General features: G+C 43.5%; 1 protein-coding gene across 1 annotated transcript in view; it reads right to left on the bottom strand.

The window, feature by feature from the left end:
• mmp23bb (matrix metallopeptidase 23bb) overlaps positions 1-23,801 on the bottom strand; it is a 36,569-nt gene extending 12,768 nt beyond the window's left edge. Inside the window, exons 1-4 of the mRNA XM_014161951.3 lie at positions 23,171-23,801; positions 17,209-17,345; positions 354-493; positions 57-224 (exon numbers count right to left, since the gene is read on the bottom strand). Of these exons, the coding sequence (XP_014017426.3) occupies positions 57-224; positions 354-493; positions 17,209-17,345; positions 23,171-23,320 (595 nt within the window). The 5' untranslated portion in view covers positions 23,321-23,801. The remainder of the gene's footprint in view (positions 1-56; positions 225-353; positions 494-17,208; positions 17,346-23,170) is intronic.
• Positions 23,802-27,970: the final 4,169 nt, after the last annotated feature.

The following is a 27,970-nucleotide window of genomic DNA, read 5'->3' as shown; positions in this document are numbered from 1 at the left end:
TTTGGGGGAGGATAGAGAATCGGAGCACAGACAGACAGGGAGGAGAGTCTTTGCACCTTGTTTCCAGCTGAAGCGGGACTTCCCCAGGATCCAGAACTCGTGGTTGTCAAAGTGGATCTCCCCGCGCGGGGGCAGGAAGGCATGGGCCAACTCCCCGTTTAGCCCATCAAAACAGGGGTGCAATGGAGACCACCAGCAGTCTGTGTGGTTCCACGTGTAGAAGCCTGGAAGCATGAGCACACACATGCGCACACATTTAAAGCAGGGGAATTAAAGTCACACACACACCTTTAACTTATTAATGTCTAATCTATAGTGACACTGTCAGGGTCTGTTTAATTATGTGGTCTTACCGATGATAATGTCAGCACTCTTGTTGGGGTTTGTGATTTCAGCGAAGTAGAGAGGGGACACGTCGCTCCACTTGGAGAACGCAATGCTGATGGCCTTGCGGGTGCCGTCTTTGTTCAGCGTGTTGGGAAACTTCACGATCCTGACAGACGTGAACGGACACGCAGACAGACAGACAGATGTGAACAGAAAGACAGACACAAATATAGATTGGAAAGTGACAGACAATGCGACGAACTTGGATTCCCAAAAACATATTGCTGTTCCCTTTCAGTCGGTCATTCAGTATAACATACTATTGGGAGTCAACGTTCAACCATATTCACCTGAAAAACGCCCAACAAGCCAATGGATGCCAAGTCTGTCAGCCTGGCGCCAGGCTGCCCTGCATCACGCACTCCTACCTCATGAATTACGCACATCTGCCTTCCCTCGTCACGCGCATCAGCGATATTGGACTCACCTGGACTCACTCATCACCTGTTTATTACCTCCCCTATATTTGTCAGTTCCCCTGCTCTATTCCCTGCTGATGCATTAACTGTTTTTGTCTTTGTTACCCTTGTGCAGATGCTGTTCTTGTCTCGTTCCATGTCCGTTCCTTAGTAAATGTTTGACTCCCCGTACCTGCTTCGCCTCTCCAGCGTCAATTTATGTGACAGAATGCATCAGCCAACATACGACGCATCGGGGAGTACTGGTGTTCCGGTTGGTGGTGACGTCAGCTCTGGGTCACCGTCGATGGAAACGTCGGGCTTCCACGATCTAGCTGGCTCGAGATGTTTCCTTTCCCCGGTTGGCTTGGAAGGCGCCCATCCCACGTTGGGCCTCAGCCGGATCGTCAGGTTTTGTGCGCCCAGCTGGCCCAGGAGTTTTTTTGTTTTGTTTGTTTTGTTGGTGACGTTGGGGTGGAACCGGGGGTGCCTAAGCCAGCCCATCGGGCTTCCACGCCCTGGCTGGCTCGAGAGGTTTCCTTGCCTCGGTTGGCTCGGCAGGTTACCATTCCACATCACGCTCCACCGGATCATCGGGCTCCCTCGTTGCAGCGGGGTCGACAGGCGTCCTTGCCTCAGCCGGCTCGCCAGGCTCCCATGCTCCTGCCGGTTCGTCGGGCTTCCACGCCCCAACCGGCTTGCCCAGCGCCCATGTCTCGGCAGTTTCGCCCAGATTAGACGCCGGGTGGCGCCCCTGGGGGGGTACTGTCACGCTCTTCCCCCCTGGCGCTTCAGGGCGCCAGGCTGCCCTGCATCACGCACTCCTGCCATCATCAATTACGCACACCTGCCTTCCCTCGTCACGCGCATCAGCAATATTGAACTCACCTGGACTCATCACCTGTTTATTACCTCCCCTATATTTGTCAGTTCCCCTGCTCTAATCCCTGCTGATGCATTCATTGTTTTTGTCTTTGTTACCCTTGTGCTGACGCTGTTCCTGTCTCGTTCCATGTCCGTTCCTTAGTAAATGCTTGACTCCCCATACCTGCTTCGTCTCTCCAGTGTCAATTCATGTGACAGAGTCCGCCCTTGAAAGCCTTGCCTTCCTGGCTATTATACTGGGGCTCACATCCATTTCCTCAATTCTTCTCTCTTCAGCTCGCCTTTTCAAGCACACAAAGACTACGAGATTTGGCTCTGACTTAGGTGTCTGTTAGTGGGGAGTACTTGTTCCCCTAGATGTTGAGAGTTTTGGGTATTGGTATCGGTTTTTGTGTTTGCTAAAAGCGAACTACTTTCTGCTCTGCTTGTTTAGCCAGTGCTTCCTTGCTTGAGTAAGATGGCCAGTGGTAAGAGTAAGTTTAAAAAAGCTAACTAATTGGATGACATCAGTCTGGGGCAATCTAAAGCCCCGGCTTTGGATTTGGCGGGGAGAGTAAACTATTAGTGGTTAATGCGCCTTTGATGGAGCTGTGTCGTAAGGCAGCAGATCACCTGGGGGTGGATTGGCCATCTTCTCCCCCTCAGTGGACATCCTCCAGGTTTGGGGGAAGGTATTTACCTCCTGTCCCTTCAGCAGTGAAGCGTCGCTTAGCCCTGTTTAAACATTTTGCAGATGAGCTAAAGACGACCTGGGATTCCCCTCATTCAGCCAGGCTGGTGCTTCAGGTTATGGTGAGTTCATGAATGTAGAGGGTATGAAGGAGGCGGGGCTCATTTGCACACCGCCGATGGATGGAAAGCTGCCAAGTGACTTAGCTTCCGAATAATAAACAGTGCCGGTTCTCGGCGGATCAGCTGGACAAAGTGTAAAAGGCTCATGGTGTTATTCTTGACATGGACAGGAGGATGTATTTGGATGAGCCAGTTTTGCCAACAAGGTTGTTTGGCTCAACTATGGTCCTTACAGGCCTGTTTCGAAAAGAAACAAAAACAGGACGCAGCTCTACTGGTTCTTATCCCACGAAAATCCTTTCTGGACTCAGATCTAAATCATGAGTTTTTGTCCCAACAAAGGATGGTCGCATTCCGGCTCTGTATGGCACGGTTCCTTTATGATAGCTGTGGTGCCTCTGGGACTTTTGTTGATACGTCTTTTTCAGCGCTGTTGATGCGTCTGTTTCGTGGTTATCACGGCAGAGGAATCCTTACTGGGTTGGGGAGCGCTGTGTGTGGGCTACTCGGAAAGAGGGATTTGGTCAACAGCGTAAAGGGAGCTGCATATAAATGACCTAGAGCTATGGACTGTTTTGCTGGCGCTGAGGCGTTTCCTTCTGATGTTGGAGGGCCATGTGTTGGTAAGGTCCGACAGCATACACTACCATTCAAAAGTTTGGGGTCACTTAGAAATGTCCTTGTTTTTGAAAGAAAGGTAAATGTTTTTGTCTCTTAAAATAACATCAAATTGATGAGAAATATAGTGTAGACATTGGTAATGTTGTAAATGACTATTGTAGTTAGAAACGGCAGATTTTTTATGGAATATCTACATAGACCCATTATCAGCAACCATCACTCCTGTGTTCCAATGGCACGTTGTGATAGCTAATCCAAGTTTATCATTTTAAAAGGCTAATTGATCATTAGAAAACCATTTTGCAATTATGTTAGCACAGCTGAAAACTGTTGTCCTAATTAAAAAAACAATAAAACTGTGTGTTGTCATCTGTTCTTCTCAATGAGGGATCTGTGCACTCTGCGGGGACCCGTGGTGGGTTCTGTGTCATTGGGTCTATTGTCCCAGGCGCACAGGAGAGTTCAGCACCCATGACCACAGATATGGGATCTGTGGGTTTGGCCCCTGAAAGGTTGAATTTGACGGCTAGGAGTTTACCCTCTCAAACGTGATTACGACTATACAGTTGGCACGTGCGTCCTTTACAAGAGGGTTGTTCGTCAGTCTCTCATTCACAATTTGGTGTCAGGTTAAAGGAGTTTGTACTTTTCAGAGGTCTTTGGTGGACATTTTGATGTCCTTGCAGGAGCTTTTGAGCAGGGCTTTTCTTTTTCCACATTAAAGGTTTATATCAGTACACCCTTCCCATATGGAGTCCGTGCCAGGCGACTCCAAATTGATGTTATGTACTAATGCGACAGCTATTCTTCTTGGGGTCCACACAAAACATGAAACATGACATAATAAAGAACATTAATTGACAACAGCTCAAGGACAAAACTATATAAAAAAAATGTAAAGACAAAAGGCATACGTAGGGCTGTGGCGGTCACTACATTTTGTCACCCGGTTATTGTCAAGCAAATAACTATCGGTACGTCAATTAACATAAACACATTTAGCATCTCCTGGCTTCCACACATAGCCTACAAGCCAGTGATGCAGACCTATGGAGCATCTACATTTTAAAAAGTCTAATAAATCCATATAATATAGCCTACACCTTCACAATAAATCTATTATTTATTTTAGACAGGTCTAAAGTAACATGATATGAAGAAAATGTAGTCAATTTCAGAAGAACCGAATAACATACTCTGAGTTGTCCTTATGTTAATTCCTAATCTGAGTATGTCATATCGCTGTGGGCTACACTAGTTCATTTAGCAGACAAGATTTGCTTAGAATTCCGTTGCATTATTTTATATTGAGAATACTATTGAACAAAGCTGAATAAAATACAAAGGATATTTTCTCCAAACGATTGGAGGAAGTGCACACATGCTGCTATTCTGTGTTGAGCGGTTAACAAAGAAATAGGTACTCATATGTACTTAATTTAGAGTTATTAATATAACTTTAGTTGTTCTACAAACGTTGGGCTATATGTTTTGAAGATTTAATACATTGTAAGGCTGCATGATGCAACTCCACCAAAAACCCAGAAATTTCCATCCCTAACGATAACATTTTCCGACAAGATAGAACTGCCAAAGGGGGCGGTGTTGCTATCTACTGCAGAGATAGCCTGCAGAGTTCTGTCTTACTATCCAGGTCTGTACCCAAACAATTCGAGCTTCTACTTTTAAAAATCCACCTTTCCAGAAACAAGTCTCTCACCGTTGTCGCTTGCTATAGACCACCCTCTGCCCCCAGCTGTGCCCTGGACACCATATGTGAATTAATTGCTCCCCATCTATCTTCAGAGCTCGTGCTGCTAGGTGACCTAAACTGTGACATGCTTAACACCCCGGCCATCCTACAATCTAAGCTTGATGCCCTCAATTTCACACAAATTATCAATGAACCCACCAGGTACAACCTCAAATCCGTAAACACGGGCACCCTCATAGATGTCATCCTAACCAACTTGCCCTCCAAATAAGTCTCTGCTGTTTTCAACCAAGATCTCAGCGATCACTGCCTCATTGCCTGCATCCGTTATGGGTCTGCGGTCAAACGACCAACTCTCATCACCGTCAAACGCTCCCTAAAACACTTCAGTGAGCAGGCCTTTCTAATTGACCTGGCCCGGGTATCCTGGAAGGATATTGACACCATTCCGTCAGTAGAGGATGCCTGGTTATTCTTTAAAAGTACCTTCCTCACCATCTTAAATAAGCATGCCCCATTCAAAAAATGTAGAACTAAGAACAGATATAGCCCTTGGTTCACCCCAGACTTGACTGCCCTTGACCAGCACAAAAACATCCTGTGGCGTTCTGCATTAGCATCGAATAGCCCCCGTGGTATGCAACTTTTCAGACAAGTTAGGAACCAATATACACAGGCAATTTGGAAAGCTAAGGCTAGCTTTTTCAAGCAGAAATTTGCATCCTGTAGCACAAACTCAAAACAATTCTGGGACACTGTAAAGTCCATGGAGAATAAGAGCACCTCCTCCCAGCTGCCCACTGCACTGAGGCTAGGAAACACTGTCACCACCGATAAATCCACTATAATTGAGAATTTCAATAAGTATTTTTCTACCTTCTCCACTATGCAATCTGGTTTCAGAGCTGGTCATGGGTGCACCTCAGCCACGCTCAAGGTCCTAAACGATATCATAACCGGCATCGATAAGAGACATTACTGTGCAGCCGTATTTATCGACCTGGCTAAGGCTTTCGACTCTGTCAATCACCACATTCTTATTGGCCTATTGGCTTATTGCCTCACCTGGTTCAGTGTGTCAAATCGGAGGGCCTGTTGTCCGGACCTCTGGCAGTCTCTATGGGGGTGCCACAGGGTTCAATTCTCGGGCCGACTCTCTTCTCTGTATACATCAATGATGTCGCTCTTGCTGCTGGTAATTCTTTGATCCACCTCTACGCAGACGACACCATTCTGTATACCTCTGGCCCGTCTTTGGACACTGTGTTAACTAACATCCAGACGAGCTTCAATGCCATACAACTCTCCTTCTGTGGCCTCCAACTGCTCTTAAATGCAAGTAAAACTAAATGCATGCTCTTCAACCGATCGCTGCCCGCACCTGCCCGCCCGTTCAGCATCACTACTCTGGACGGTTCTGACTATGTGGACAACTACAAATACCTAGGTGTCTGGTTAGACTGTAAATTCTCCTTCCAGACTCACATTAAACATCTCCAATCCAAAATGTAATCTAGAACCGGCTTCCTATTTCGCAACAAAGCATCCTTCATTCATGCTGCCAAACATACCCTCGTAAAACTGACCATCCTTCCGATCCTCGACTTCGGCGATGTCATTTACAAAATAGCCCCCATCTCTCTACTCAACAAATTGGATGCAGTCTATCACAGTGCCATCCGTTTTGTCACCAAAGCCCCATATACTACCCACCGCTGCAACCTGTACGCTCTCGTTGTCTGGCCCTCGCTTCATAATTGCCGCCAAACCCACTGGCTCCAGGTCATCTATAAGTCTCTGCTAGGTAAAGCCCCACCTTATCTCAGCTCACTGGTCACCATAGCAGCACCCACCCGTAGCACGGGCTCCAGCAGGTATATCTCACTGGTCACCCCCAAAGCCAATTCTTCCTTTGGCCGCCTCTCCTTCCAATTCTCTGCTGCCAATGACTGGAACGAACTGCAAAAATCACTAAAGCTGGAGACTCTTACCTCCCTTACTAGCTTTAAGCACCAGCTGTCAGAGCAGCTCACAGATCCCGTCACTTGTACATAGCCCATCTGTAAATAGCCCATCCAATCTACCTCATCCCCATACTGTATTTATTTATTTATCTTGCTCCATTGCACCCCAGTATCTCTACTTGCACATTCATCTTCTGCACATTCTACCATTCCAATGTTTAATTGCTATATTGTAATTACTTCGCCACCATGGCCTATTTATTGCCTTACCCCCCCTTATCCTACCTCATTTGCACATGCTGTACATAGACTTTTCTACTGTATTATTGATTGTATGTTTGGTTAAATAAAGGTGAAATAAAAAAATTGAAAAATAAGGATGATTTGAAAAAAGTCACTTGAAAGGCATGAGGTCTGCTTTGTTTTTTGCGCAGGCAGTACACACTCTGTCAATCTCCTATTCACAATTAGAGAAGCCCTCACATTTCCCAGCGGCATCCCCTTTGTGTGGCCATAATGCACCCTAAAAAAAATCCATGTCTGCCTGCTCTGAAGCACCTCTCATCTCACTCGTAGGGCACTCCATCACGTGATTGGGTCTTTCTCACAGGCTACAAGTGAAGACGGACACATCGGGAACGCAACTGCGAGGTGCATATTGAAGATATTGGAAGAACTGTCCACATTTACTTTTCGTCAACAAGATGAGTAGGCCTAAAGAACAGCAAAAGCACTAGCCTACGTCAATCTACTAGCAGTACCGTAGTACAAAAGTTTACCTATCCTATCTGTGTGAGAAATAAATATTCCAAGCATAGTCTGGGACAGTTGTGGGATACGAAAGATGCCAAATTAATACAACCACTAGCATCAAACAAACTTTTTTATGCAATGAGGCTGACACAACAGACGTTTAGTTTAGACGTTTAGTTTAAAATCTTTATAAACTATTAGGATATTTCTTCAAATTATATGCGCAGCAAGGCGCACAAGGCAAGAAGCTATAAGCAGGAATGTTCTATTAGTGGGAAAACACCATTATCAAAAGGGCCCGCAAATGCAAATTATTATAAAGGTTATAAAGGTGCATTTTTATGGTGAAAATGATCTTCCCCAAACTTGTGTATGCCAGTTAGGCTCTACCCCCCTTGTAAAGCGGATTAATGTGCTTTTTTTAAAGAAGTTATTTGGACCCTTTAGGTGTGATACAAACCTTTTGCTGGGCATCATTCACAAGTGATAGGCTAATATTGTCACCCATCAGACTATTCTTGATTTAATATTGTCTTTACATATACTAAATAATATATGTGTGATATTCGTTTTTGATTTAGAATGGACCATTATCATGCACCTGTCTCGAAACTGGGGCAGCGGGAAAAAATACATGTCATCTATACAATTAAATAGCGAATGGAGGATGCTTTTCCTGTGGTTCATTTTCATGCAAGCCAGGTAGGCTATACTCCTGTTGTAAAGATAAGCAATGTGCTTAATATTAGAAAAGTTGAGAAATAAATATAGTAGACCTAGCATATAGAAAGCTGACGGGATCCTTCTCTTTTTAATAGAGGCCATTACTCTGTTTTCTCGGGCAATTGCATAGCCTATAGAAATGTTCCACAACATGAGCTCATGGGCTCTCCTGAAGTGTTTGATTAGATTTTTTATTACATTTGCAATGATGTCAGTGTGATTAGAGGGACAACAGAGTGCTGAGTACCAGGCAGTTAGCAAGTTTGGTAGGCTACTAATGACCAACAGCAGCATCAGAGCTTGGAGAAGCCTAATTACCAAAATGTAATTGTGAAATGTGACTGCCTCCATGACTCGTGACCGCCGGTGTGGCGGTAATACAGTCATCGCAACAGCCCACCGCAACACCCGTAGCGCACATACAAACTATCTAGGTCAAATAGGGGAGAGGCTTTGTGTCGTGAGGTGTTGCTTTATCTGTTTTTTGAAATCAGGTTTGCTGTTCACTTGAGCAATGTGAGACGGAATGGAGTTCCATGCAAGAATGGCTGTATATAATACTGAATGCATTCTTGAATTTGTTCTGGATTTGGGGACTGTGAAAAGACCCCTGGTGGCATGTCTGGTGGGATAATTGTGTGTGAAAGTTGACTAAGCAAACAATTTGGGATTTTCAACACATTAATGTTTCTTATAAAAATAAGAAAAGATGCAGTCAGTCTCTACTCAACTCTTAACCAAGAGAGACTGGTATGCATAGTAATTATATTAGCCCTCTGATTACAATGAAGAGCAAGATGTGCTGCTCTGTTCTGGGTCAGCTGCAGCTTAACTAGGTCTTTCCTTGCAGCACTTGACCACACAACTGGACAATAATCAAGATAAGACTAAACTAGAGCCTGCAGCACTTGCTTTTCTATTACGGACAGACCTCTCCCCATCTTTACAAACATTGAATCTATATGTTTTGACCATGACAGTTTACAATCTCAGGTAATGCCAAGTAATTTAGTCTCCTCAACTTGTTCAACAGCCACACCATTCATTACCAGATTCAGCTGAGGTCTAGAACATAGGGAATGATTTGTACCAAATACAATGCTCTTAGTTTTAGAGATGTTCAGCACCAGTTTATTATTGGCCACCCATTCCAAAACATACTGCAACTCTTTGTAAGGGTTTCAGTGACTTCATTAGCTGTGGTTGCTGATGCGTATATTGTTGAATCATCAGCATACATGTAAACACATGCTTTGTTTAATGCCAGTGGCAGGTCATTGGTAAGAATAGAAAAGAGTAAAGGGCCTAGAGAGCTGCCATGCGGTACACCACACTTTACATGCTTGACATTAGAGAAGCTTCCATTAAAGAAAACCATTTGAATTCTATTAGATGGATAGCTCTGAATCCACGATATGGCAGAGGTCCCTGACTTTCGACAAGGACAAAGGTTGCCTAGCGGTGTGCGTGCTCACTCCACTAGGGGTGTGGCGGCTGCTTGGGTATTGTTCAGGGCTATGACAATTGGTGATATCTGTGTTGCAGTGAGAGGTTTTATTGTGTGGATGTAACTGCTCCCGATGTGGCTCATAGTGTTCTTATGGCTGGGTCCAGAAGTGGGTGCTGGCAGCATGTAAAGAGTGCATTATCAAGGTTACCACAGTTTCCTGTGGGTTTGAGCCTTGGGCTGCCGTAGTCGATGCTATGCTTTACCATGTCATGACAGGTGTTCTGTTGTTTTGGACTTGGGGTTCCTTGTACGAGTTCTGACATTTCAGCCTCACAAGGTAAGTATTGTTCTTGGATCCGTGGGGTCTATGAACTTGGGCTGCAGTAGCAGCATGTCAGTGTGCATAGCCAAGTTGCAGAAGATTCTGGTTCCCTATATGGGGCTCTGACAGTTCAGGCCTCATCAGGCTGTGACAGTTCAGGCTTCTAGGGTAAGTATTAGCGAAAAAGGTGGCTTCTGTAACCCCTTTTTGGAACCGGTGGAATCTGTGTGTGCTTGGGTTGCCGTGGGACTCCTAGTTTGGTACGCCTTGAGCCGGCTTGGGGCTTGATTGTATGTCCCCATTGTATGTTATAGCAAGTGACCGACTGAAAGAGAATGTATGAAAATAACTCCTGTTCCCTGACAGAGGTAATGAGGTATAATATATTTTTGCCTCGTGCTGTCAGGGGATTTGAGCTCGCTGAAGAGGGGTACTGAATTGAGGAAATGGATGTGATGGCCTGCCTTTGGGTATTATAGCCAGGAAGGCGGGGCTTCTGAGGGAAGGCTCGGCATCCATTGGCCAGTTGGGCATTATTTCAGTTTTCAGGGGAATATGAATGGTCGTTGACTCTCCATAGTATGTTCCTCCTTCAGGGAACAGTAGTTATATTCATAATTGTACGTTATCAATTTGGCTTTCACAATGAATATTTATATATCTGCCCAGTGGCCCCAAGCCATAATTCTCAAAATATTACTCCGTAGCCGACCTCCCAGTCTCTTCCATCTCTCTCTTTCCCCATTTGTCTCTTTCTCTCTCACTCCCTGAATCCCTAGTCCCTTCCTCCTCGACACTACATCTAAGAGGATTGGATAGGTCTCAGAAATATGGTGGAACCTCCATCTTACCCACTAAAACTTGGGAGAATTGCTGCCATATTTTTTATCTACAGTGCCTTCAGAAAATATTCATACGCCTTGACTTATTCAACATTGTGTTGTGTTACAGCCTGAATTCCAAATGGTTTCAATATATTTTTGTTCTCACCCATCTTCACATAACACCCCATAATGACAAAGTGAAAACATGTTTAAAAAAAACAAAGGTCACATTTTGTGAAAATGAAATACAGAAAAATCTAATTTACATAAGTATTCACACCCCTGAGTCAGAATCACCTTCGGCTGGGCCTCCCGAGTGGTGCAGTGGTCTAAGGCACTGCATCGCAGTGCTAGAGGTGTCACTACAGATCCTGGTTTGATCCTGGGCTGTGCCACGACCGGGAGACCCATGAGGTGGTGCACAATTGGCCCAGCGTCGTCTGGGTTATTGAAGGATTTGGTAAACCGGGATGTCCTTGTCCAATCGCACTCTTCTGATTCCTGTGGTGGGCTGGGCGCATGCACGCTGACACGGTCGCCAGTTGTAAAGTGTTTGCTCCGACACATTGGTGCGGCTGGCTTCCGGGTTAAGAAGCAGTGTGGCTTGGCAGGGTAGTGTTTCGGAGGACGCATGGCTCTCGACCTTCGCCTCTCCCGAGTCCGTACGGGAGTTGCAGCGATGGGACAAGAATGTAACTACCAATTGGATATGTTTTATGTCACCTTTGGCAGCGATTACAGCTGTGAGTCTTTCTGGGCAAGTCTCTAAGAGCTTTACACACCTGGATTGTACAATATTTGCACATTATAATTTTTTTTTAAATCAAGCTTTGTCAAGTTGGTTGTTGATCATTGTATATTTGGCCTTGCGTGTTAGGTTATTGTCCTGCTGAAAGGGGAATTTGTCTCCCAGTGTGTTGGAAAGCAGACTGAATCAGGTTTTCCTCTAGGATTTTGTCTGTGCTTCGCTCTATTCCATTTGCACCAAACATAATGGCACATTTTTTGCAGTTTTACTTTAGTGTCTTATTGCAAACAAGATGCATGTTTTAGAATATTTGTATTCTGTACAAGCTTCCTTTTTCCCCACTCTGTCATTAGGTTAGCATTGTCGAGTAACTACAATGTTGTTGATCCATTCTCAGTTTTCTCCTATCATAGCTATTAAACTCTGTAACTGTTTTAAAGTCACCATTGGCCTGATGGTGAAATCCCTGTGCGGTTTCCATCCTCTCCAGAAACTGAGTTAGGAAGAACACCTGTATATTTGTAGTGACTGGGTGTATTGATACATCATCCAAAGTGTAATTAATAACTTCAACATGCTGAAAGGAATATTCAATGTGTGCTTTTTTACCCATCTACCAATAGGTGCCTTTCTTTGCGAGGCATTGGAAAACCTCCCTGGTCTTTGTGGTTGAATCTGTGTTTGAAATTCGCTGCTCGACTGAGGGACCTTACAGATAATTGTATGTGTGGGGTACAGAGAGTCATAAACAATCATGTTAAACACTATTATTGCACACAGAGTGAGTCCATGCAACTTATTATGTGACTTGTTAAGTACCTATTTGCAATAACAAAGGGGTTGAATTGACTCAAGACATCTCAAGACATTACAGCATTTCATTTGTAATTAATTTGTAAAACAATTCTAAAAAAATAAATACAGTATGACATTATTGTGAGTAGGCCAGTGACACAAAATCTAAATATAAAAGATTTTAAATTCAGGCTATAACACGACAAAATTTGAAAAAATCCAGGGCTGTGAACAATGTTCCCTCTAAACTGCGTGGGTGCACAGCTCCCCCGGGACTGCTCCACAGAAGAAATATCAGCCCACGCAGAGAAGCATGAGATTGACCTTCACTCAGCTTTTTACAGTTTTCCCCTTAGTTATCACTATCAACGTTTTCCTTTACTATGGGAATTGTGATCGAATCGATGCAAAATTACCGAAACAAAATGAACTACGCAAGACTTAGTAGGAAAAACTAACTTTGCAAATCTGACCACGACTCCATTTTGCTCCTCCCTTCCAATAGGCAGAAACTCAAACAGGATGTACCCATGTTAAGAACTATTCAACACTGGTCTGACCAATCGGAATCCATGCTTCAAGATTGTTTTGATCAAGCGGACTGGGACATGTTCCAGGTAGCCTCAGATAATAACATCGACATATATGCTGATTCGGCGAGTGAGTTTATAAGGAAGTGCATAAGAGATGTTGTACCCACCGTGACTATTAAAACCTACCCTAACCAGAAATCGTGGATAGATGGCGGCATTCGCGCAAAACTGAAAGCACGAACCACCGCATTTAACTATGGAAAGGTGACTGGGATTATGGCCGAATATAAACAGTGTAGTTATTCCCTCCGCAAGGCAATCAAACAAGAGAAATGTCACTATAGAGACAAAGTGGAGTCGCAATTCAACGGCTCAGACACGAGACGTATGTGTCAAGGTCTACAGACAATAACGGACTACAAAAAGAAAACCAGCCATGTCACGGACCTGACGTCTTGCTTCCAGACAAACTAAACACCTTCTTTGCCCGCTTTGAGGATAATACAGTGCCACCCACATGGCCCGCTACCAAGGACTGTGGGCTCTCCTTCTCCGTGGCTGACATGAGTGAGAGATTTAAACGTGTTAACCCTCGCAAGATGGCATCCCTAGCAGCATCCTCAGAGCATGCGCAGACCAGCTGGCTGGTGTGTTTACAGACATATTCAATCGCTCCCTATCCCAGTCTGCTGTCCCCACATGCTTCAAGATGGCCACCATTGTTCCTGTACCCAAGAAGGCAAAGGTAACTGAACTAAATGACTATAGCCCCGTAGAACTCACTTCAGTCATTATGAAGTGCTTTGAGAGGCTAGTCAAGGATCAAATCACCTCCACCTTACCTGTCACCCTAGACCCACTTCAATTTGCTTACCGCCATAATAGGTCCACAGACAATGCAATCGCCATAACACTGCACACTGCCCTATCCCATCTGGACAAGAGGAATACCTATGTAAGAATGCTGTTCATTGACTATAGCTCAGCATTCAACACCATAGTACCCTCCAAGCTCATCATTACGCTAGAGGCCCTGGGTCTCAACCCCACCCTGTGCTATTTGGTTCTAGACTAATTGACGGGCAGCCTCCAGGTTGTGAAGGTAGGAAACAACATCTCCACTTCACTGATCCTCAACACGGGGGTCCCAAAAGCGTGTGTGCTCAGTCCCCTCCTGTACTCCCTGTTCACTCCCTGTTCACTGTGTGGCCATGCACGCCTCCAACTCAATCATCAAGTTTGCAGACGACACAACAGTGGTAGACTTGATCACCAACAATGACGAGACAGCCTACAGGGAGGAGGTGAGGGTACTAGTGTCAGCAAAACAACCTCTCACTCAACATCAACAAAACAAAGGAGATGATCGTGGACTTCAGGAAACAGCAGAGGGAGCATTCCCCTATCCACAACAACGGGACAGCAGTGGAGAAGGTGGAATGTTTTAAGTTCTTCGGCGTACAGATCACGGACAAACTGAAATGGTCCACCTACACAGACGGTGTGATGAAGAAGGCGCAACAGAACCTCTTCAACCTCAAGAAATTTGGCTTGTCACCTAAAACCCTCACAAACTTTTACAGATGCACAATTGAGAGCATCCTGTCGGCTGCATCACCGTCTGGTACGGCAACTGCACCACCCACAACTGCAAGGCTCTCCAGAGGGAGGTGCGGTCTGCTTTAATAATGTTTACATACAGTTGAAGTCGGAAGTTTACATACATTTAGGTTGGAGTCATAAAACTATTTTTTCAAAAACTCCACAAATTTCTTGTTTACAAACTATAGTTTTGGCAAGTCGGTTAGGACATCTACTTTGTGCATGACACAAGTAATTTTTCCATCAATTGTTTACAGAGATAATTTTACTTATAATTCACTGTATCACAATTCCAGTGGGTCAGAAGTTTACATACGTTAAGTTGACTGTCGCTTTAAACAGCTTGAAAAATTCCAGAAAATTATGTCATGGCTTTAGAAGCTTCTGATAGGCTAATTGACATCATTTGAGTCAATTGGAGGTGTACCTGTGGATGTATTTCAAGGCCTACCTTCAAACTCAGTGCCTCTTTGCTTGAAATCAAGGGAAAATCAAAAGAAATCAGCCAAGACCTCAGAAAACAAGTTGTAGACCTCCACAAGTCTGGTTCATCCTTGGGAGCATTTTCCAAATGCCTGAAGGTACCACGTTCATCTGTACAAACAATAGTACGCAAGTATAAACACCATGGGACCTCGAAGCCATCATACCGCTCAGGAAGGAGACGCGTTCTGTCCCCTAGAGGGGGAGGCTTGCAAGCCGAAGAACACCATCCCAACCGTGAAGCACGGGGGTGGCAGCATCATGTTGTAGGGGTGCTTTGCTGCAGGAGGGACTGGTGCATTTCACAAAATAGATGGCATCATGAGGTAGGAAAATTATATGGATATATTGAAGCAACATCTCAAGACATCAGTCAGTAAGTTAAAGCTTGGCCGCAAATGGGTCTTCCAAATGGACAATGAGCCCAAGCATACTTCCAAAGTTGTGGCAAAATGGCTTAAGGACAACAAAGTCAAGGTATTGGAGTCGCCATCACAAATCCCTGACCACAATCCCATAGAAAATGTGTGGGCAGAACTGAAAAAGCGTGTGCGAGCAAGGAGGCCTAGAAAACTGACTCAGTTACACCATGGGCCAAAATTCACCCAACTTATTGTGGGAAGCATGTGGAAGGCTACCCGAAACGTTTGACCCAAGTTAAACAATTTAAAGGCAATTCTACCTTATTGAGTGTATGTAAACTTCTGACCCACTGGGAATGTGATGAAATAAATAAAAGCTGAAATAAATCATTCTCTCTACTATTATTCTGACATTTCACATTCTTAAAACAAAGTGGTGATCCTAACTGACCTAAGACAGGGAATTTTTACTGGGATTAAATGTTAGGAATTGTGAAAAACTGAGTTTAAATGTATTTGGCTAAGGTGTATGTAAACTTCCGACTTCAACTGTATCTTGCATTACTCATCTCATATGTATATACTGTATTTTATACCATCTATTGCATCTTGCCTATGCCGCTCTGTCATTGCTCATCCATATATTTATATGTATATATTCTTATTCCATTCCTTTACTTAGATTTGTGTGTATTAGGTAGTTGTTGTGGAATAATTAGATTACATGTTAGATATTGCTGTACTGTCGGAACTAGAAGCACAAGCATTTCGCTACACTCGCAAGAACATCTGCTAACAATGTGTATGTGACCAATAACATTAGATTTGATTTGAAAATATTTCATTGTAGGCAGAACGCATTGGAGTACAATTCAGTCCGTACTCTACATAGACCAGAGCGGCATAACTAATCAGAGCTGCGGTATGCTTACATGCAAATAGACCATTGCCGTATATGGATCTGTGCCATTCACTTTGAACTGGACTGTGTTTTCAGCATGAGCGGTCATGAGTAGATGCACTTGTTTTGAGATCAAAGTGAGAGCTGCATGTAGCTACGTTTGCACATGTTTTCATTTCCTTTGCTAGTTAGTGAGTTAGTAGCTCAGGTATAGATCATTTGTAGTCAACAATGGGGGAGTGATTGCTTTCTACAAGAGCACAAAACGTGAACATTTCTAGACATCTTTGAAAAGACGTCTGGTCAAGATTTTTTTGTATTAAAGGGGCAGTGTTGTATTTCGAGACAGGCTTGAATAAGTTAACGTAGCATAATTTGTCTGAATCTCTATAATAACGGTATGGGAATAATAAAACATTTTATTTTGAATCAAACAACACAATAACATTTTCAGTCACCTCCTTGTCTGAAGGGCAAGTGGATAAACAGGTTAATGTCAAGCCCTGAATGTTTTTTTCAAAAGTCTCATGGAATGTAGGCCTACATTGAACACCACAAGTTGGCTGCTACTGTAGGCTGAATGATAGAACAGCTATTTCCATGTTAAAATGTTATGGGATGCATTTTCTCCATTGTTTTTGATGATAGGAAACTCAGGTAGGTCTACATTATGATCAAATAGCCACAGTAGCCTACTTGACCACTGTCTGAAACTGTAACTTAAAGCAGGTACAGCCTTATTGTTCACAGTAAACGCACGCTGGAAGTTGCACAGAATTTTTTACCACGTTCAAGTTTGCAGTCAGCAGACATGAAATTTGCTCAGTGTCCCTTTTGAAGGAACATAGGGAGTGAATACTTTCTGAAGGCACTGCATATCTAATCCTCTCAGATCTTCAAAAGTGCCTAGGGGGTAGGGACAAGGGTCTGACTTGGTATTCAGGGTCTCACTTGTAGGTGAGGTTGAAATGCTTCCACTTTTGTCCCAGTGGGTTGATGGCGTAGCGTTTGGAGCGGCTCAATGCCGCTCCCGTCACAGGATGATGCTTCACAGAGCTCAGTGACTCCACAGACCGCCCACCAGCTTCCTGAGAGAGATGGAGGGGGAGAGAGAGATCATTAGAGGTGACAAGAGGAGCATGACATGACCATGGAGAGGTGAAAACAGTGTGTGTAGGAGAGAGAGTGAGAGAGAAGCTTTGCACAGTCAGTATGTTGCAGTAGAGAGAATGGTACAGCGCCTGAGACAAAGAACAAATGATCAGTAGCCTGTGAAACAAGACAGGACCAGTGGCAACCCGTCATTCAGGGGAGCTTGGAAATTCAAGCCCCCGGGGTGCTGCCATAGAGTTACATTAGAAGTGCCCATCCAAGAAGGCTCAAGGTCACTGGCCACAGATAAAATTACATCAAATCACTTTATATCTGCCGTAGCTTTGATTGGACTGATCATGTCAACATCACACTTTCAAAATCTTAGCTAGCAAGCTAGACAAGCGGTCATCATCTACTGGCAAATCCTTTTCAATCCTTGTCATATGAAGAGACATTATAGATAAAACGTATCGGTGCTCATTGGCCATTTGACATGAACATTACACAACAAGTTCGAAATCGCAAATTCAACAATCAGTGGTTTGGAAGGAATCAGCGGCTAACTGCAAGTGTTGGAAAGCAATCACTAGCCTGCTATTGTGGTCCAAGTCTGGGTTTAACTTGTTATGGATAGGGGGCAGTATTTTCACGGCCGGATAAAAAACGTACCCGATTTAATCTGGTTATTACTCCTGCCCAGAAACGAGAATATGCATATAATTAGTAGCTTTGGATAGAAAACACTCCAAAGTTTCTAAAACTGTTTGAATGGTGTCTGTGAGTATAACAGAACTCAAATGGCCTTCTTTGTCATCTCTATCCAAAACAGAGAATCTCTGCTGTAACGTGACACTTTCTAAGGCTCCCATAGGCTCTCAGAAGGCGCCAGAACGTTGAATGATGACTCTGCAGCCTCTGGCTGAAAAACAGAAGTGCATTTGGATAGTGGTCGACATGAGAACAATGAGACGGGTGCGCGAGTGCACGTGAAGAGTCCATTTTACATTTTCAGTCTTTGAACGAAAACAACGACTCCCGGTCGGAAAATTATCGCTATTTTACGAGAGAAATCGCATAAAAATTGATTTTAAACAGCGTTTGACATGCTTCGAAGTACGGTAATGGAATATTTTGAATTTTTTTTGTCACGAAACGCGCCGGCGCGTCAGCCTTCGTTACCCTTCGGATAGTGTCTTGAACGCACGAACAAAACGCCGCTATTTGGATATAACTATGGATAATTTGGAACCAAACCAACATTTGTTGTTGAAGTAGAAGTCCTGGGAGTGCATTCTGACGAAGAACAGCAAAGGTAATCCAATTTTTCTTATAGTAAATCTGAGTTTGGTGAGTACCAAACTTGGTGGGTGTCAAAATAGCTAGCCTGTGATGGCTGGGCTATCTACTCAGAATATTGCAAAATGTGCTTTCACCGAAAAGCTATTTTAAAATCGGACACCGCGATTACATAAAAGAGTTCTGTATCTATAATTCTTAAAATAATTGTCATGTTTTTTGTGAACGTTTATCGTGAATAATTTAGTAAATTCACCGGAAGTGTTCGGTGGGAATGCTAGTTCTGAACGTCACATGCTAATGTAAAAAGCTGGTTTTTGATATAAATATGAACTTGATTGAACAAAACATGCATGTATTGTATAACATAATGTCCTAGGAGTGTCATCTGAGGAAGATCATCAAAGGTTAGTGCTGCATTTAGCTGTGGTTTTGGTTTTTGTGACATTATATGCTAGCTTGAAAAATGGGTGTCTGATTATTTATGGCTGGGTACTCTCCTGACATAATCTAATGTTTTGCTTTCGTTGTAAAGCCTTTTTTAAATCGGACAGTGTGGTTAGATAAAGGAGAGTCTTGTCTTTAAAATGGTGTAAAATAGTGATATGTTTGAAAAATTGAAGTTTTCGGATTTTCGAGGAGTTTGTATTTCGCGCCACGCCCTATCATTGGATATTGGAGCAGTGTTCCGCTAGCGGAACGTCTAGATGTAAGAGGTTAAAGGTCTCTTTTCCAAGTTTAAAAGGATAAGCGTTCAACACCATGGGCCAGAAAAGGTTGAAATACAGTGCATTCGGAAAGTATTTTGTTACAGTAAAGCCTTATTCTAAAATGGATTAATTCGTTTTTTCCCCCTCATCAATCTATACACAATACCCCATAATGACCAAGCAAAAACAGGTTTTAGGATATTTTAGCAAATGTATAAAAGAAAAATGTAAATATGACATTTACATAATACATATACAGACCCTTTTCTCAGTACTTTGTTGAAGCACCTTTGGCAGCGATTACAGCCTTGAGTCTTCTTGGGTATGAAGCTACAAACTTGGCACAGCTATATTTGGGGAGTTTCTCCCATTATTCTCTGTAGATCCTCTCAAGCTCTGTCAGGTTGGATGGGGAGCGTCGATGTACAGCTATTTTCAGGTCTCTCCGGAGATGTTAGATCGGGTTCAAGTCAGGGCTCTGGCTGGGCCACTCAAGGACATTCAGAGACTTGTCCCAAAGCCACTCCTGCATTGTCTTAGCTGTGTGCTTAGGGTCATTTTCCTGTTGGAAGGTGAACATTTGCCCCAATCTGAGGTCCTGTATGCTCTGGAGTAGGTTTTCATCAAGGATCTCTCTGTACTTTGCTCCGTTATCTTTCCCTCGATCCTAACTAGTCTCTCAATCCCTGCCACTGAAAAACATCCCCACAGCATGATGCTTCACAGTAGGGATGGTGCCAGGTTTCTTCCAGACGTGACGCTTGGCATTCAGGCCAAAGAGTCCAATCTTGGTTTCATCAGACCAGAGAGTCTTGTTTTTCATGATCTGTAAGTCTTTAGGTAACTTTTGGCAAACTCCAAGCAGGCTGTCATGTGCCTTTTAATGAGGAGTGGCTTCTGCCTGGCCACTCTTCCATAAAGGCCTGATTGGTGGAGTGCTGCAGAGATGGTTATCCTTCTGGAAGGTTCTCCCATTTCCACAGAGGAACTCTGGAGCTCTATCAGAGTAACCATCGGGTTCTTGGTCACCTCCCTGACCAAGGCCTTTCTCCCCCAATTATTCAGTTTGGCCGGGTGGCAAGCTCTAGGAAGAGTCTTGGTGGTTCCTTCGACCTCATGGCTTGGTTTTTGCTCTGACATGCACTGTCAACTGTGGGATTATATATAGACAGGTGTGTGCCTTTCGAATCATGTCCAATGCCTTTCGAATCATTTACTACAGGTGGACTCCAATCAAGTTGTAGAAACATCTCAAGGATGATCAATGCATATGGATGCATATGACTTCAATTTCGTGTCTCATAGAAAAGGCTCTCAATACTTATGTAAATATGGTATTTCAGTTTCTATTTTTTATAAATAGCAAACATTTCTAAAAACCTGTTTTCTCTTTGTCATTATTTTATTTGTCATTATTTGGTATTATGAGGAAAAAAGTTATTTAATTTTTGATAATATATATATATATTTACCCCTTTTTCTCCCCAATGTTGTGATATCCAATTGGTAGTTACAGTCTTATCTCATTGCTGCAACTCCCGTACAGACTCGGGAGAGGCAAAGGTCGAGAGCCATGCGTCCTCCAAAACACGACCCCGCCAAGCCGCAGTGCTTCTTGACACAATTCTCGCTTAATCCGGAAGCCAGCCGCACTAATGTGTTGGAGGAAACTCCGTACACCTGGCGACCGTGTCAGCGTGCATTGCACCCGGCCTGCCACAGGTGTCGCTAGAGCGCAATGGGACAAGGACAACCCGGCCGGCCAAACCCTCCCCTAACCCAGACAACCCTGGGCCAATTGTGCGCCGCCTCATGGGTCTCCCAGTCACGGCTAGCTGCATCACAGCCTGGGATCGAACCAGGATCTGTAGTGACACAGCTAGCACTGCGATACAGTGCCTTATATACTGCGCCATACGGCTGTAAGGTAACAAAATGTGGAAAAAGTCAAGGGGTCTGAATACTTTCCGACATGACTTCTGCCCCATTCAAAACAACTGGAAACTCAGAACTGGAAATCTCAGACTTCAGTGAGTTCAAGACAACTGGAAAGTCAGAAAAAATTGCTCCGACTAGGAAAATACGTTTTGAATGGTCATCCAACTCGGAATTCCATGTCGGGAACTCGGTGCTCTTTCTAGAGCTCCGATCTGAAGATCAATGACGTCATGATTCGACTATGTTTTTTTAATTGTTTGCAGTTGTCTTAAAACCATCATAAATCCAGAGAATGCCAGACTTTCATGATAAAGGCTGATGACAAAATTTGCCCACAAGGACCGCAGCGCCACCTTTCTGTTCAAGTGAGCACAGTACAACAATTTCAGTCCAAAAATGTATTGTATGCTGCCGCATAAATTATGTAATATGCTAGGGAGATATGTATACTGTAGCTAAGAAAGTAATACTAAGTGTATGTTGTGTAGTAAGCTCATAGTAGCCCATGTGCCTCACCCTGATCATTTCCCTTTCCCCCTCATAACTTAGCCTACTGTTCTGACTTGGTGGTGCAGCCTGTCGTCTGTTTTAGAGAAATGTAATCATTGAATATTGTAAGAGCTTTCATTTTCTGCATATTTCCCCCATTTATTTATCCTACGGTTCGGACTTGGTGTACAGAGAGAATACTGTAAGAACAGCCCATGTTCTGAATTCTGTCGCTGAACAAATAGTTATATTGGCTACGTCCGTCCTAACTCGCTCATTAACGTCTTAATCGAAATGACAGATTGCCTATTATCTGCCCGTCATCCCCTTATGCCAGTTTGTACATCTCAATTGTCAGTAGAAACCACATTTGTTTAAGCAAGTCAGCAATATCGGATGTGTTTTTTTTTAAATGCAGTAAATGAGGCTGAATGAACTGTTTCGATGCCAGACAAGGCTTCGCTCATAGCCAGGTGTGGCAGTACTAAGTATTCAATCCACTGTGCTGAAAAGAAAGCTCTGCTGTTGGGACAGCTTTATGTAGGCCCTAGCCGTTTGTGGGCACCGTTGGGCACTGTTATAGTGCAATTAATGTATTGTTTAGTGTTGTGTGTGTTGCATAAAAAAAACAAGTGGAGTTTTCCCCACCAAGATTTACATGCAAAAATCACTTCAATGATGAACATTTTTGAATCAGCAACTGGGAGAGGATTTCAACTCCCACCCAAACACAAAATAGTTATTTGAGTTGTTCATTCTATTTCACCACCTTTCTTCCACTATTTCTTCCAGTAGGAGTTAAAAGGAATAAATTAAAGTCAAGTTAAGCCATTGCATTTGTCAGGCTTCCTGGCAAAAGGGAGCATGCCTGGCCTCCTCTAGGAAGAAAATAAAAAACACACACGTGGCACAAGTGCAAAAGGGAACAGGAATCACAACTTAACCCTACACAGATGTAGAACCCTCCTCATCTGCTCTAGTCGCTTGACAGTCCCTCTCCATCTATCCATCGCTCTGTGCTAAAATATCTGTCACCCACATGTGAGCTGAAGCGTTCTCCTCCAGCGCCCCCCCTCCCCCTCCCCTCCCCTCACCACCTAAACCACTCCTTCCTTTCTTTTCTTCTTTCCCCCCATTTATTTTCCTATTCTAGGCTATTGTAACACTGATCAAAAAATAAACATACACAAAAATGCATTAGGATCAAACCAGAAAAATTTGATTGTCAGTGTAGCTTACTTAAAACACGTATTTTTTCAGTCTGTAAAAAAACGATAACAAAACACAATACATTTCTGAAAATACTGGGTTTGTTGAGTTGCTCGCACAGGCAAACAAGTCTAAATATTACTTTTAATAATTTCCATGTGCAGCCGCCCACTTACCGTTTTCCTTCTACACGTAGGGAGTCCGCCGAGCCCATTCAACCCTACCAACACCAGCACTAGTAGAAAAAGTACCGGACGAGATCCGCGCATCTCAAACACTGGGACGAATCCCTTGGGCGAACTCAACTTCTGCTTCCTGTGCTCCATTGGAACCTGTAGTCTTTTTACAGTCAATGGTAACCTACACTCAATGTTGAGAACACATGGTTCTGCTAAATGCAAGGATTGGTATAAAAGAGATTGATCATCTTGGATAGGCTATCTTATTCAGGTGTTTTCATGCAGAAAGCATGAGTAGGCTATCCTTCCTCTGAACCAGAACGCGGTGCGTATCACAACGTGAAAACCACATTTGAACAGCTCTGCAGAGAATTGGCCATTTGGGCATGGAGCTCCAAATTCTCCCGTCCCATCAAACTCGTATCATTCTCAGCATTCCGCGCTATTCCCCTGTGATATAATTGTAAACTCTTACTTTTCCACCGAGTCCTTCGTTAATTGCATCGCATTTGTAAGTTTATTGGGTAACTTTGATACTTCCCTGCCTAGTCTATGCAGCGACCGAACGGATCAGGTGTCGGTCGTACAAGTTCGGGCACGTCAGTCGAGTGGTGGGATAGAGAGAGAGCGCCGCCCAGTTCTAAAACAACAATTTGTCTCACAGCCTCTGCTCTCCCATTCTCTCAAAGTGCTCTCAAACTACACACAGTTCTCAACCAGCGAATAGAGGGTAAAATGTTCAACTGTCCTCAAAGACAGCCTTGAAGTCTTCAAACTATTGTTGGGCTGTAAACTCTTACTTAAATAACCGCTCGTGGAATGTAAAAGTATCTCTCATCGGTTGAGGCCTCAATCCGCCATGGTTTAGAAGACAAATTATGAAAATAAATCATAGTTTATAGGCTAAAGCCACATTTTTTTAAGGAAACTTTTTTTCCACATTTATTAGTAAGTGTTATTTAGCCACCAAAACTTGACATTGACACCGGCAAGTCTGCAACCCGCAAATAAACACAGCCGCAGAGCCAGGGTCAGTGCTATCGGGGATCCTTGGGACGTCCATAAACTCTAACCCTAATCATAGGGACGTCCGCAAGGGGTATGGACGTCCCAAGGATTCCGAATTGCACGGACTGTTTCTTCACCTGTTGACTCATGTGGCACTCAGTCCCAACTGTCCATGCAAGGAAGGTGGGCACCATGACAATATTGTAGCAAATAACATCCTTCCAGATGCGCTCATTTTTCTTTGCTTGCATGGACCCATTTTCCAATCCATCTGTTCAAACAGGCTCCATTAGTCCACGTCCTGGCAATTAGCAAGTGGCAACTCAAAAGACTAACAGAGGAGATGTCAAAAAAGTTAACTAACTCAAATAATTATTGAAATCTAGGCATACATCTAGCTTATCTCAACTCTCTGAGCCCCATCTAGGTGTGATAGCTCCTCGGCTAATTATGGATTATCCATTGAAGAGGAAGGCATTTAGTAGTCTATCATGACTAGCCCACAGTATGCCCCATCCTGGTTAGGCTACAGCAATGTGTCACCATCTGCAATGCTGTGGCTCAGGAGGAGGCTTTAGGCTTTGCCTCACTGCATCAAGGGTTTGTTCTAGCCTACATCCCTTCATTCACCTTCAGAAAGTGGCCACGCTGGCAACTCTAAAAGTTATACAATTCTGCATGTGAAGTGTGCTCTCATAAAAAAAATCCATTGTGCAGAATGAGGTAAAATGTTTGTCAATTGAACTTTTTGGCATTGCCCATGGTCTGGCTGGCCAAGTGGTCCACAGTTTCCCCCTATCCCCATCACTCGGGCTGACCTTAGGAAGACCCCGAGACAGCCTGTGGTTTTCAATAGAAGAGGACCGCTGTGACTCTTAAGAACATATAGCAAGAATTTGGGGGTTATATTGCATGATATTTATGGATCAGGCCCAATGACAATGCTTTTGTTGTCCCATCCTTCCACTGATAAATTATGATAAATTAATCACTTTGTGGCTGAGAAAGTTAACGAGTAGTTTATCGCAAAATTGCGGAGATGATGGATACTGTAAGAACCATCAGTGACCATCACACTTCTTAAAATGCTGTAAAACTACTACTCTTTAACACACATCTACAGAATAAGCGCATTAAAAAATATATTTTTTTACTTGTGTTTATATATTGTATGACATCACATTTTCTGTATGTGTCTGTCTGTGTCACCAAGATGTTCAAATAAACCTAAACATAAGGAGAGTAGCCTAAGACGTCCACTTTGGTTCACAAAAAAAATATATAGAAAAAAAATCCTTTCTAGAGACAGATTTTTTAGTAAAGGGCACCTGAATGGCGGTCTCATAACTTCCGCCCCTCACTGGACTTGGCCCTGTGCCCAGGGTCTGGCTGCACTCCAGGTGACTAGGGAAACTCTGGGCGGGCTGACCTGACGATGTCACCCACCCTGGGAAGGAGCGGAGAGAAAATAGGGAAGGAAGGAGGAAACGAAAAGAAAAACTGGAAAGGAGATCTTTTATGGGGCCCTGAAAGATGAGAATTTAATTACGCATCACTTTATTCATCTGTCCAACCACACCAACACTGCACAAGCTAACTTTTCTAAACAGCCTCCTTCCACACATTTTTCCAGTTAACCCCCTCCCTACGAACACTTTAAAACCCATTCAAAGCTTATCCCCACATTGTTTTACTTAGTCTTTTACTTCAAAGTCTTTTACTTCAAAGTCAGTAACCCACTTTTAGAGTTAGCCTTCACAACGCTCAATCACGCTTAAACATTGAAAATGTTTCTTTTAAATTTCCTTCCCTGTAGCTCAGTTGGTAGCGCATGGTGTTTGGTGTTTGCATGGTGTTTGCAACGCCAGGGTTGTGGGTTCGATTCCCACAGGGGGCCAGCACAGATTTTTACAGTGCATTTTATACAGTGCATTCAGAAAGTATTCAGACCCCTTCATTTTTTCCACATTTTGTTATGTTACAGCCTTATTCTAAAATGGATCAAATAAAAAAAATCTCATCAATCTACACACAATACCCCATAATGACAAAGCAAAAACAGATTTTTTGAATTTTTTGCAAATTTATACAAAACAGACATACCTTTACATAAGTATTCGGACCCTTTGCAATGAGACTCGAAATTGAACTCAGGTTCATCCTGTTTCCATTGATCATCCTTGAGATGTTTATACAACTTGATTGGAGTCCACATGTGGACAATTCAATTGATTGGACATGATTTGGAAAGGCACACCTGTCTCTATAAGGTCCCACAGTTGACAGTGCATGTCAGAGCAAAAACCAAGTCATGAGGTCGTAGGAATTGTCCGCAGAGCTCTGAGACAGGATTGTGTCGAGGCACAGATCTGGGGAAGGGTACCACAATATTTCTGCAGCGTTTAAGGTCCCCAAGAACACAGTGGTCTCCATCATTCTTAAATGGAAGAAGTTTGGAACCCCCAAGACTCTTCCTGGAGCTGGCCACCCGGCCAAACTGAATAATTGGGGGAGAAAGGCCTTGGTCAGGGAGGTGACCAAGAACCTGATGGCCACTCTGACAGAGCTCCAGAGTTCCTCTGTGGAGATGGGAGAACCTTCCAGAAGGACAACCATCTCTGCAGCACTCCACCAATCAGGCCCTTATGATATAGTGGCCAGATGGACGCCACCCCTCAGTAAAAGGCACATGACAGCCTGCTTGGTGTTTGCCAAAAGGTACCTAAAGGACTCTCAGACCATGAGAAACAAGATTATCTGTTCTGATGAAACCAAGATTGAACTCTTTGCCCTGAATGCAAAGCTTCACACCTGGAGGAAACCTGGCACCATCCCTACGGTAAAGCATGATGGTGGCAGCATCATGCTGTGGGATGTTTTTCAGAGGCAGGGACTGGGAGACTAGTCCAGATCGAGGGAAAGATGAACGGAGCAAAGTACAGAGCGATCCTTGATGAAAACCTGCTCCAGAGCGCTCAGGATCTCAGACTGGGGCGAAGGTTTATCTTCCAACAGGACAACGACCCTAAGCACACAGCCAAGACAACACAGGAGTGGCTTTGGGACAAGTCTCTGAATGTCCTTCAGTGGCCCAGCCAGAGCCTGATCAAACATCTTTGGAGAGACCTGAAAATAGCCGTGCAGAGACGCTCCGCATCCAACCTGACAGAGCTTGAGAGGATCTGCAGAGAAGAATGGGAGAAACTCCCCAAATACAGGTGTGCCAAGCTTGTAGCGTCATACCCAAGAAGACTTGAGGCTGTAATTGCTGCCAAAGGTCCTTCAACAAAGTACTGAGTAAAGGATCTGAATACTTATGTAAATGTAATATTTCCGTTTTTTTATTTCAATGTATTTGCAAAAATGTCTAAAAAACAGTTATTCTTTGTCATTATGGGGTATTGTGTCTAGATTGATGAGGGGGGGGAAACTATTTAATCGATTTTAGAATAAGGCTGTAACGTAACAACGTTTTGAAAAAGTCAAGGGATCTGAATACCTTCCGAATGCACTGTATATAGTTATTAGTGTAAACATTAATAATATACAGCGCCTTCAGAAAGTATTCCCTTGACATTTTCCACATTTTTTTGTGTTACAAAGTGGGATTCAAATGGATTTGTCATTTTTTGTTAACAATCTACACATAATACTTAAATGTTATTTTTTTTTTTAAATGCACCTTTATTTAACCAGGCAGGCTAGTTGAGAACAAGTTCTCATTTACAACTGCGACCTGGCCAAGATAAAGCAAAGCAGTTCGACACATACAACAACAGAGTTACACAT

Source organism: Salmo salar, chromosome 20, assembly GCF_965601325.2.
Source record: "Salmo salar chromosome 20, fSalSal1, whole genome shotgun sequence".
NCBI lineage: Eukaryota > Metazoa > Chordata > Actinopteri > Salmoniformes > Salmonidae > Salmo > Salmo salar.
The sequence above is the reverse complement of the archived record's forward strand: the minus strand, read 5'-3'. Positions and strand labels throughout refer to the sequence as shown.